This window comes from Cryptomeria japonica, chromosome 8 (genome assembly GCF_030272615.1).
Source record: "Cryptomeria japonica chromosome 8, Sugi_1.0, whole genome shotgun sequence".
NCBI lineage: Eukaryota > Viridiplantae > Streptophyta > Pinopsida > Cupressales > Cupressaceae > Cryptomeria > Cryptomeria japonica.
This window is the reverse complement of record NC_081412.1, coordinates 161,803,736-161,817,587: the sequence shown is the minus strand read 5'-3', so window position 1 is coordinate 161,817,587 and position 13,852 is coordinate 161,803,736. Positions and strand designations below refer to the sequence as shown.

Here is a 13,852-nt window from a genome sequence, read left to right as displayed (position 1 = left end):
ATGGATCAGAACTAGAAATCTAAGTTAATCAAAACCACAAGCAGCAGCATTAATCTTACATTTAAATAAATACTAGCCCATACACCGACAGGAGGTGCAAATGTTCCATGAATAGTAAAATATACTAAATAATATATTGGGACCTACAAATCACAAGAATGTAAAAAACTGCTTTTATTAGTGATAGTACCATGGAATCAATCAATGAAGACCCTCAAATGTTACATGTGCAAATGTTCCATGAATAGTAAAACATATATTGGGACCTACAAATCACAAGAATGTAAAAAACTGCTTTTATTAGTGATAGTACAGCATGGAATCAATCAATGAAAACCATCATGTTCTCAACCTCTTCACAACCCATGAAAATTCCAAAATTCATAAGCTTCCACCTCAAATGGCAAAGCTCTACATTTTCCCACAGATTTGAGACAGACCATCTCCTTCACGTGCATTTTCTATGAGTGGATCAACTTGCAGGGTACCCAATCTCTTAACCAGAGTAGCCACTATGGACCAACCTTTCATTAACCTGTCAAAATTCTTGAAAAAAAAATATTCACCCTAGTCCTTACTATACCCAGCTAGATTTGCATCCCTGCATGCCTTCTTACACACTCAGCAACTCCACGCAAACCAGCGCCCCCTAGAAGCAAAGTTCTATAAGCATGCATCCGTGCCTAAATACATTCAATAATTCATCCTTTGAATTTACTTTTCTAGTTCAGCTGGACTGCATTCGAATGAGCAATTCCAATAAAATCAACAAAGATAAATTTCATACATTTTCATCCCAACCCAAGGCAAGATATAGTTTAACATTTTGTTCAAAGAAACTTACCTAGTCTGTAGAGGAAAACAATATATGCAAAATAGCTATATTTTTACAGAAATAATACCCATGTTACTAATCGCAGAGAGTATATCACAAACCACTAAGAGAAGTTCTATGAGCATGCATAAAACCAACAAACATAAAATTCATACATTTTCATCCCAACCCAAGACATATTAGTTTTGGTATACTGGATATCTCACTTTAACAAAGACCAAAATATATGCAAACTCTACTATAAATCATCTCAAAACATACAAACTAACATCAATCTCATCTACACACCAACACAATATGCAGTACACGCACTTCAAAAATTATGTGAAGTAAGAAATTAGAGAGTATCACAACTCCACTTAAGAACACTGAAATATAGAAGTTCTATGAGCATGCATAAAACCAACAAACATAAAATTCATACATTTTCATCCCAACCCAAGACATATTAGTTTTGGTATACTGGATATATCCCTTTAACAAAGACCAAAATATATGCAAACTCTACTATAAATCATCTCAAAACATACAAACTAACATCAATCTCATCTACACACCAACACAATATGCAGTACACGCACTACAAAAATTATGTGAAGTAAGAAATTAGAGAGTATCACAACTCCACTTAAGAACACTGAAATATAGAGCAATCTAAAAAAATCTTGCAATTATTCATTAAAAAAAGTAAGAAATTAAAGAGTATCACAACTCCACTTAAAAACACCGAAATATAGAGCAATCTAGAAAAATCTTGCAATTATTCATAAAATTCAATTCCGCGTCTATCACAATAAGATGCACTAATCTACAAAAATGAAATGGGAAGGACCATCCCCTAAGCCTGTCCTCTACATGTAAGTGGAAAAAAGGTCTCATAATAAGCTGCCAAGTTTCACAAAGCAACAAAATAGTTTAACCTTTAAACTAATAACTTTCACAATTACTCCTCATCGTCCTCGTCATCACCAGCATTCAAAGCATTCAATCGAGCAATCAATTTAGCCTTCCTTTCCTCATAGGTCAGTTTCTTGAGATTGTAACTGTCACCATACAAATTCCATGTTAGTTTGCATTACAAAAGCAAAAATCAAGATCAAAAAACTGCACATGTTAAATGGCAATCACTTACTGCTTATGCTCCTTAGGAACATGTTTCTCTGTATGTTTCACAGATGGATCTGCCCTGATGGCAGCATGCACCTTCTTGTACATTTCTTCTACATCTTCAGGCTCTATTCCTTTTTCGAGGTATTTAGTGAACTGAGATTGATACTTACTTGGTTCATCTTCCCTCAACATCTACAAGAATGGTGTGAGTGCAACACATTAATTAGATGTATGGAAATAAAACATAACCCCCAATCTAAATGGAAGTGGAACATAGCCAAGATATTGGGATCAATTAAACAACTCATATGTGCTACTTAAGTGACAGATTAAAACATAGCAGTGACTCTTATAGTGCTAATATAAGATCTGAAACTTTTTAGCAAGCCTACAAAACTTAAATTTTTTTTAATCAGATGTATGGAAATAAAACATAACCCTCAATCTAATTGGAAGTGAAACATAACCAAGATAATGGGATCACTTAAACATCTCATATGTGCTACTTAAATGACGGATTAGCACATAGCAGCGACTCTCATATTGCTAATATAAGTTCTGAAACTTTTTAGCAAGTCTACAAAGCTTAAATTTTTTTAATCATTAACCATCTAAACATACACCTGCTCTTCCAAATTTCAAAAAGGTTGGCAATTATGTTGTAATTTTGCCATAAAGAAACTCATCTAAACAAACATTCACAGAAAATACAGAGCATTATCACAATAGAAATCTGCTTACCTTCATATAAGTAGACACATGGCCTCCAAATATATATTTTCGGTGTACATCAGCATCCAGACTTTTATCATCTTTGCTAAATCCAGCAAAACGCTTCTCACTGTGAGGAATATCTAGTCCCCCATCCAATGCCCCCTAAATACAAACAGCAGCACCATAAATGAGAAAGAAGAACAAAAGAAAACAAGAACAATTACATTTCATTTAGATAAAATTAATTGCAAGTAATTTTACAAAATTTAACAATACGCATTTTAAATTAAATTTAAAACAATCACTTAATCCTTGAGCAGAGACGCGTAACATACATTTCAATTTCTATTAAAAAGAAAAAAATACAAATTTAAACTTAAGTTCAAGACAAGCATATTTACCAACACAACATTCAGGAAGACAAAATTACCATTCACAATGGTCACAAAAGGGCAAGACCATCTATAAGGGGAGAAAAAAATACAAATTAACATACACAACCAGACTCACTTTATGTAAAGCAAACAAATTAACAGATGGATTTGGATTTGGAGTTACATAGTCGTACAGAACCAATCTACCTTCACTTCAAGAACACACTACAACATTACAGAAATTCAATAATAATTAACATAATGCCAGGCTGGGCATCATCCAGTTTGCATTTAAGATCATTTAAGATATGTAACTCTAAACAAAAACAAATAACTGCCAACCTTGAGAGCTCCAAAAACTCGGTTTCCTGTAGTTGTCCTAACGAGCCCCACATCCAACAGAGCCCTAAACGGCCTCCTGGATTCACCTGGCTCTACACTGTAATCTTCTCCAGTGGCCTGCCAAAAATATCACAGGCATTTCATTAACATATTGAATTTACCTACATTGATATGAGGAGGGTGGCTCATTCCCTACGAACTGTTCAATGAGGAAAGCAGAAAACAAATGAAAATGATGTAAATAGTGGCCAACAGAAGGAACTCTGACGTTTAGAAGGGAATCCTACTACAAATACAAGATATGGAACTCCCCCGGCAACATCACCTGTAAAAGAGGACTTAAGTAATATACATTGAAGAAATGATCAAAGCCCCCGTGTTTAACAGATTTGTAGACAAATCTATAAGAGTAGAAAAGTTGATGGATAATATATGTTAATAAGTCCCTTGGTTGTCCTTCACTAACTAAGGATGAGATATAAGATTCAAAAATTTGAGGTATAACAAGTAATTTTTGCAATACAATGTTAAAAGACAAGGTTCAAAAGGTGATACAGTGGCACAAATAAATTCCTTCAGACAGCAACCAATATAGAACTTTTAATTTTGAAGCCAGGTGTGCCACATATGTTACTATAAGACTTGAAATTTAAACAAGAACATAGTCATGCATCACCTCCTCATTGCCAACGTACTCATCATCCATCTCCAACTGCTTCAGCACCCGACGTGCCAACAAGAGACCAGTACAATATGCTGCAAGAGAAAACAAGAGATAATAAACATCCACTATAACAAAAACAGAATAAAATGTTTGAATGCTTACTACAGCTTCAACAAGCAGTATCAACACAAGATTTAGAAAAATAAATTATCCAAGACTAAACAGTTAATATAAAGCAATGCAAGTCAAACAAGCATGCAGGCCAGAATCTAAAGATGAATTACTCATTCCGGTGCATTAATTCTTAAGGTGCAAAATTAAATTGCCTACTAGATATATATTATTTGTATACTTCTGTGCTTTAGATGTGAATGAGCATATATAAATAGATGTGTTCACAAGATTGAAACATGTGTGCATCAATGTGACGAGTAAGATTAGTGGAGCTGACTAATAAAGAAACCCAAGTAAGCCAGGATCTAAAGCCAGCACATTAAATATTAAGGTTCAAAGTTAGATTGCATATTCCTATGGAGGGGGTCCAAAGATAATGCGTACCATTGTGATTAGAGTGTCATTTGTGGAGCGGACTGAAAAAGGTATACCCAGCTTACTGAATTGCACATTTAAATGCAGCTACAAGTCCTTGTGTCTCAACCCATAGATTTTTATAGGATGGAAAGAGTGTACCAGTGTGATATGTGTCAGATTTGTGGAGCAGACTGAAAAAGGTATACCCAACTTACTGAATTGTGCATTTAAATGCAATTACAAGTCCTTATATAAGCACACAACACTCAAGCACACAACAAAAAATACAAAATGGGTACCTCACAAAAAACACAATGTGTACTCAGTTAATATTGGCATTACGGAGTAACTTTATTCTTTCATGCAATTTGTTACAGACCAAGACGGGAGATATGTCAGCCTCAAAGAACTGTATGAAATGCTCGTATTGAATGTTTAAAAATATAAATGTGCACGTTCCCAAAAAACTTACTGTCTATTCAGTTAATATTGGACATTATGGAGCAACTTTATGCTTCCTTGCAAGACTTTTATCCAAAAGAATAGTATAAATAGCTATTACTGAACATTTAAACTGTGTATAGACTTTCTATGAGCTAATAAGGTCATATGCATTTCATATCTAGCGCCTAAATCGCAAACAGAAGATGTTACTTCAGTAACCCAATGAATATTGCAAATTCCTGAGATAATATATAATGCAACATTGTACAACAACGGTGCTACTGCAACAAATTTTTCTGTACAATGTAAACAAACAAAGGCCAACTTGTTGTAGACATTAATTAGAGAATAGGAACCATTATCATTAACATTGAAAACAGTATACAGCAGAAAGAGTTAAAATGTTTCTGTTTTAGCTAGAAACATCGATCAACAAATATGAATAGAATACATAGTTATTTGAAAATACCAGCAGCATAGTTTGTAAGGCCGACTTCCAGGCCATACCGAGGCAGCTCTTGAGAGTAAGCAGCTGCCATTGTAACATCTCCAGCAAGCGTCGCATATATGATCTGTGCAACAATATCCTTGTTGCTCTTTTGTTCAACACCAGTCAAGGCTTATACAAATTTACATCCATCGACTCTAAAATAGCAACCAAAACCATAAAAGGCAATCATTCGTATATTTTCCTACCCATCACAACCCTATGTTTTCAAAATAAAAAGCTCCAGACAAAAACAATTTCACTGTATTTCAAACTCTAAAATAGATTTTTTTTGCGTGGAAGATAAGAATCGTGCATCTTTTCACATACCCAGTGCCCTAAAATACACTTTAAAAGCAGAAAATCTCAAGCACCAAAACACTGAAAAGGATACAAATCGCACTACAAATCTGTACTTGGGCGTATTATACTTGTTCTTGTCCTGATTTATCAAGCGGATTCTCGCTCTGTAATCAGTCTTTCCCTCTGCACAGATCTTTAATCAGCTAAAAAAAGACAAACTACAAAACCCTAAAACTCAGCCCCATTTCGTAATTCATCATATATAAATACCTCGCCTGCGCTTGAACTTGACCTGGTACCTCTTGAAATAGGCCTTGGACTTCTGAGCCTTGACAAACACCTGCACAAGATTTTTTGATCAAATAATGAACAATCAAGAAATCGAGAAAAACTGAACACCGAAGGATATTTTTAGGTTTGTTGGCATCAAATTTTAATGGATCTCGTTATTTACCATGGCTCCTGCTGCGCTTGGCTTCTCCTGCTACTCTGCTAAAGAGGCTCTAAATCCTTGCCTCCCAATTTCGCTACTCCACAGAAAGACTCTTCCCAGACCTAAGCATTCGTTTTAAAACCCTAACTTTGAGTCATCTAGGGTTTAGATCGACGGCTCACATTCTTTCTCTTTAGTTATAGTGAGATGGATTATAAGGTCCGAATTATCTTTAATTATATGGTAGTTTTGCTTTCACATTAACCTTGGTTCCCTTGAGTGTGGGCCTGGAATTCATTTTTGTACATCCATTTTAATATTTTTATTTTTTATTTTAATTAAAATGTGAGAAGAGTATTCAATATTTTTTATGCTTTATTAAGTAGATATTTTATTTTGAAATGATTTATTTACGTCTAGACAGTTCTTATAAGAATCTTCCTCTTGTGAACATAAATGGTATACTAAATACATAGTATATTTAGTACTCATTACATCTACATGTTTTTTATAAGAACCCACTTCTCATGAACATAAATGGTATATTAAATACTCATTGAGTCTAGACAATACTTATAAGAATAAAACATTCCAAAATCAAATCCACTTAACTTACTAAACCATAAAATATTAGAAACTCTTTTCGCATTTTAATTTAAAAGAAATATTAAGATACATGTACAAAAGTTAATTTCAAGCCTGCACTTAAGGGAACCTAGCTCGTAAGTAAAGGTTAATGTGAAGGCAAAACTACCATATAATTAAAAAGAATTCGGACCCTTATAATCCTTCTCACTATAAGTACGAAGAAAGAAAGTGACTCTTTGATCTAAACCCTAGATCAAATAAAGTTAGGGTTTTAAAACCAATGCTTACATTTGGGAAGAGTCCTTTCAAGGAGTAGAGAAAGAGAGAGGCAAGGAAATAGAGCCACTTTAATAGAGTAGTACGAGAAGCGAAGCACAACAATCATGGCAAACAACTAGATCCACTAAAATTTGATGGCAACAAACCTAAAACAGGTTTCATACTAGATAAATGTAAGAAAAAAAAAAACCCTCGATGTTCTATTTTTCTTGTTAAATTCTCGATTGTCTTATTCATTATTTAGTCAAAAAAAACTTGTGCAAGTGTTTTTCAAGGCTTGTGAATCCAAATAAGAACTTCTAAAGGATATAAATACATTGTCGTGCTTAGTAACCATTGTATCTAAAGTGAAGCATCGGGACTTCCTAGGACGTCACTCAAGATTAGTACTACTCTAACTCATTGTGTTCAATAATGGAATGGTTCCTCTGAGAGAAAATCCACTTGGATTGCTACCTCCCTAGGCATTTCCATGATCTTTTAATATTTTTAAATAAACATTATAAATATAGTTTGACTAAATGGTACAACTAGAATATATATATTTAATAATATATACAAAAGCACCGAGAGATATCCTCTTGAGGCACTTATTGCACCTTAATGTGAGAAATGGATTAGAAAAATAGGCACTTCAAGATGGATATCTTTCAACATATTTTATGTGTATTATTAAATATATACATGCTAGTAGCATTCGCGATGCAATTCATGTAAGACATTAAATGAATTAGGGTTAGGGTTAGGGTTAGAATTGGGTTAGGGTTAGGATTGCAAATAGAATTAAGGTTAGGGGTAGGGTTAAGGTTAGTTTACTATTAGGGATAGCATTGGGATTAGAGATAGAATTAGGGTAAGGGTTAGGATTAGAGATAGAATTGAAGTTAGCAATAGGGTTATAATTGAGGTTAAGGTTAGGGGATTAGGGATATCATTAGAGTTAGAGATAGAATTAGGATGAGGGTTAGGATTAGAGATAAAATTAAGGTTAGCAATATGGTTATAGTTGAGGTTAGGGTTAGGCTTAAGATTAGAGACAAGGTTAGGGAATAGTGTAAGGGTTAGGGTTAGTATTAGAGATAAAAACAAGGTTAGAGATATAATTAAGGCTAGGAGTATGGGTAGGGTAAATATTAGGGTTAGGGTTAGAGATAGAATTAGGGGTAGGGTTAGGATTAGGGTTAATATTGAGATAAGGTTAGGGTTAGAGTTAGCAGTAGGATTATGGTTGAGCTAAGGGTTCGGGTTAGGTTACGATTAGGGTAAGGGTTGCGGATAAGCTTAGGGTTAGGATTTATGATAGCATTACAATCAGGGTTATGGATAAAATTAGAGTTGGTGATAAGGTTATAGTTAAGGTTAGGGGTAGGGGTAAATATATAATAAAAATTATGATTAGGATTGGTATTAGGGTTAATATTATGAATAGGGTTGGGGTTAGGGTTAGAGATAGAATTAAGGTTAGCGATAGGGTTATCGCTCGTGTCAGAGATATAAATAAAGTTAGATATAGAAAAAGGGTTAGAGATAGAATCAAGGTTAGGGTAAAGGTTAAGGTTAGGGTAAAGGTCAAGATTAGGATTGCCTAATTAGGGTTAGGGATAAGTTTAAGTTTAGGGTTAGAGATAGAATGATATTTAGCTATATGATTGGGGTTTGATAATGTAACCCCAATTAAACTCTAAATGACCTATAACTCTAACTATAACCTTAAACTATTTGTAATGTTAAACCTAGCCCTGATACTAACCTTTTTCACAATTTTACCCTAACCTCAACCTTAATTTAATCCTAACCCAAATTACACCCTAGGTAACTCTTATTGAACCATAAAAATAACCCTAATTGAAATATAACCCTCATTATGTACCCTAACCCTAATTTAATACTAACTCTAACTCCAATCATAATACTAACCTTGACCCTAATGCAAATCGAACCCTAACCCTAACCCTAATATTGATCTTAATCCTAATTGAATCTTATTTCTAGTTACCTTGACCCTATTTGAACCCTAACTCTAATCAAACATTAATTGAAATCTGACACCAATCCTAATAAAATCCTAACCCTAACCTATCCCTAATACTAATCCTAACCCTAATCAAACCATAAACCTGATTACCTCTAACCCTAATCCTGATTAATTTGTAACCTTAATTACATTCTAACTAAAAATTTGACATAACACTAACCCTAACTCTAACCATATCCCTAATCATGACCCTGATCCTAATCCTAATTAAATTGTAACTAAAATATAATCCTAATGCTAACCCTAATAAAGAACTCTAATCCCAACCCAAACCCTAATTTAACCCTCACCATAATCTTATCCCTAAACCTAGTTAAATTTTAATTAAATCATAACTGCACCTAACCCTAACTATAATCCTAACCTTGACTAAACCATAACCCTAGCCCTTACATTGAGCCCAACACAAACATTGTCCCTTACCTTGATTTAACCATAACCTCAAAGTTAGCCCTAGTTGACCCCAACCTTAATTGTAACTCTAATTGAATCCTTATCGAATCACAACTTTGATTGAATTGTAACCTTAGCCCTAACCCAAATTGAACGTTCATTGAATGTAACCTTAAACATAAGTGAACGTCGATCCTAACTGAACTTTAATCCTAACCATAATTGAACCCTAAATATAGCCTTAATTGAACTCTAACCTTAGCCCTTCTTAAACCCTAACATAAATTGAAGCCTAACCATATTTATAATTTATGATCTTAATTCAATCCTAACCCTAATTAAATTTAATTTATATGTTATTAAATTATAACCCTAATACTAACCCTAATTGAACCTTGACCTTAAATGTAGTCTAGTTGAATCCTTGTTGAATCATAAGTTTATTTGAATTATATTTGTAACCCTAACCCAGATTGGACACTAATTGAAACCTAATGCTAACCTCGAGTAAACTCTAACCCTAATTGAACTCTAACCTTAACAACAAGTAAACCCTAACCTATCCTTAATTTAATTATAACCTTAACCCTATTTGTAATTGAATCATAGCCTTAATTCCATGTAATCCTAATTAAACTAAAAAATAATATATAATTAAATTGCAACCTTAAGACCAACTGTAACCCAATCTTAACCCTAATCAAACCTGGACCTTAAGTATATCTTTAGTTTACCTCTTATTGAATCATAAGTCTAATTGCATTGTAGTCTTTAGCTTAACCTAATTGAACACTAATTTAAACCTAACCCTTATCCTAAATTAACACTAACTTTAATTGAACTTTAACCCTAATCATATCCCTAAACTTGGCCTTAATTGAACCCTAACCCTAACTCTTATTAAACCCTAACCAAAAATAAATCCTAACCCTTCCCACAATTAAATTATAACCTTAACCCTAATTAAACTCTAATTATTATGTAAATCAAATCATAACCCTGATGTTAATCCTATCCTATCCCTAATTGAAATCTAAATGAACTATAACTCTAACTATAACCTTAAACCATTTGTAATGTTAAACCTGGCCCTGATACTAACATTTTTCATAATTTTACCCTAACCTCAACCCTAATTGAATCCTAACCCTAATTACACCCTAGGTAACTCTTATTAAACCATAACAATAACCCTAATTGAAATATAACCCTCATTATGTACCCTAACCCTAATTTAATACTAACACTAACTCCAACCATAATACTAAACTTAACCCTAATGCAAATTGAAGCCTGACCCTAACCCTTATATTGATCTTAATCCTGATTGAATCTTATTTCTAATTACCCTAACCCTATTTGAACCTTAACTCTAATCAAACATTAATTGAAATCTGACACTAATCCTAATAAAATCCTAACCCTAACCTATCCCTAATACTAATCCTAACCCTAATCAAACCATAAACTTGATTAACTCTAACCCTAGTCCTAATTAATTTGTAACCTTAATTACATTCTAACCCTAATTTGACATAGCACTAACCCTAACACTAACCATATCCCTGATCATGACCCTGATCCTAATCCTAATTAAACTATAACTAAAATATAATCCTAATGCTAACCCTAATCCTAACCCTAATAAAGAACTCTAATCCCAACCCAAACCCTAATTTAACCCTAACTATAATCGTATCCCTAAACCTAGTTAAATTTTAATTAAATCATAACTGCACCTAACCCTAACTGTAATCCTAACCTTGACTAAACCATAACCCTAGCCCTTATATTGAGCCCAACACAAACATTGTCCCTTACCTTGATTTAACCATAACCTCAAAGTTAACCCTAGTTGACCCCAACCTTAATTGCAACTCTAATTCAATCCTTATCGAATCATAACTCTGATTCAACTGTAACCTTAAACCTAACCCAAATTGAACGTTGATTGAATGTAACCTTAACCATAAGTGAACGTCGATCCTAATTGAACTTTAATCCTAACCATAACTGAACCCTAAATATATCCTTAATTGAACTCTAACTTTAGCCCTTATTAAACCCTAACATAAATTGAAGCCTAACCATATTTATAATTTATGATCTTAATTCAATCCTAACCCTAATTAAATTTAATTTATATGTTATTAAATTATAACCCTAATACTAACCCTAATTGAACCCTGACCTTAAACGTAGTCTAGTTGAATCCTTGTTGAATCATTAGTTTATTTGAATTATATTTGTAACCCTAACCCAGATTGGACACTAATTAAAACCTAATGCTAACCTCGAGTAAACTCTAATCCTAATTGAACTCTAACATTAACAACAATTAAACCCTAACCTATCCTTAATTGAACTATAACCTTAACCCTATTTGTAATTGAGTCATAGCCTTAATTCCACATAATCCTAATTAAAATAAAAAATAATATATAATTAAATTGCAACCTTAAGACCAACTGTAACCCAATCCTAACCCTAATCTAACCTAGACCTTAAGTATATCTTTAGTTTACCCCTTATTAAATCATAAGTCTAATTGCATTGTAGCCTTTACTTTAACCTAATTGAACACTAATTAAAACCTAACCCTGATCCTAAATTAACACTAACTCTAATTGAACTTTAACCCTAATCATATCCCTAAACTTGGCCTTAATTGAACCCTAACACTAACTCTTATTAAACCCTAACCAAAACTAAATCCTAACCCTACCCACAATTAAATTATAACCATAACTCTAATTAAACTCTAATTATTATGTAAATCAAATCATAACCCTAATGTTAATCATATCCTATCCCTAATTGATATCTAAATGAACTCTAACTCTAACTATAACCTTGAAGTATTTGTAATGTTAAACCTAGCCCTGATACTAACCTTTTTCACAATTTTACCCTAACCTCAACCCTAATTGAATCCTAACCCTAATTGCACCGTAGGTAACTCTTATTGAACCATAACAATAACCCTAATTGAAATATAACCCTCATTATGCACCCTAACCCTAATTTAATACTAACACTAACTCCAACCATAATACTAACCTTAACCCTAATGCAAATTGAACCCTGACCCTAACCCTTATATTGATCTTAATCCTAATTGAATCTTATTTCTAGTTACCCTAACCCTATTTGAACCATAACCCTAATCAAACATTAATTGAAATCTGACACTAATCCTAAATAAAATCCTAACCCTAACCTATCCCTAATACTAATCCTAACCATAATCAAACCATAAACCTGATTAACTCTAACCCTAATCCTAATTAATTTGTAACCTTAATTACATTCTAACCCTAATTTGACATAGCACTAACCCTAACTCTAACCATATCCCTAATCATGACCCTGATCCTAATCCTAATTAAACTATAACTAAAATACAATCCTAATGCTAACCCTAATCCTAACCCTAATAAAGAACTCTAATCCCAACCCAAACCCTAATTTAACCCTAACTATAATCTTATCCCTAAACCTAGTTAAATTTTAATTAAATCATAACTGCACCTAACCCTAACTATAATCCTAACCTTGAATAACCATAACCCTAGCCCTTATATTGTGCCCAACACAAACACTATCCCTTACCTTGATTTAACCATAACCTCAAAGTTAACCCTAGTTGACCCCAACCTTAATTGTAACTCTAATTGAATCCTTATTGAATCATAACTCTGATTCAATTGTAACCTTAGCCCTAACCCAAATTGAACGTTGATTGAATGTAACCTTAACCATAAGTGAACGTCGATGCTAATTGAACTTTAATCCTAGAACCATAACTGAACCCTAAATCTAGCATTAATTGAACTCTAACCTTAGCCCTTATTAAACCCTAACATAAATTGAAGCCTAACCATATTTATAATTTATGATCTTAATTCAATCCTAACCCTAATTAAATTTAATTTATATGTTATTAAATTATAACCCTAATACTAACCCTAATTGAACCCTGACCTTAAACGTAGTCTAGTTGAATCCTTGTTGAATCATAAGTTTATTTGAATTATATTTGTAACCCTAACCCAAATTGGACACTAATTGAAACCTAATGCTAACCTCGAGTAAACTCTAACCCTAATTGAACTCTAACCTTAACAACAATTAAACCCTAACCTATCCTTAATTGAACTATAAACTTAACCCTATTTGTAATTGAGTCATAGCCTTAATTACACATAATCCTAATTAAACTAAAAAATAATATATAATTAAATTGCAACCTTAAGACCAACTGTAACCCAATCTTAACCATAATCGAACCTGGACCTTAAGTATATCATTAGTTTACCC

At 33.1% G+C, this 13,852-nt stretch overlaps 1 protein-coding gene across 1 annotated transcript; it reads right to left on the bottom strand.

Moving 5' to 3' along the window:
• Positions 1-1,569: 1,569 nt before the first annotated feature.
• On the bottom strand, positions 1,570-6,441 carry LOC131044786 (large ribosomal subunit protein uL18y). Its single transcript, XM_057978221.2, has 9 exons — positions 6,259-6,441; positions 6,075-6,144; positions 5,896-5,987; positions 5,484-5,610; positions 4,052-4,131; positions 3,376-3,492; positions 2,687-2,821; positions 1,968-2,137; positions 1,570-1,878 (listed from the first exon to the last, which is right to left on the bottom strand). The coding sequence occupies exons 1-9, from the start codon at positions 6,259-6,261 to the stop codon at positions 1,779-1,781; spliced, it is 894 nt and encodes a 297-aa protein (XP_057834204.1). The 5' UTR covers positions 6,262-6,441; the 3' UTR covers positions 1,570-1,778.
• Positions 6,442-13,852: the final 7,411 nt, after the last annotated feature.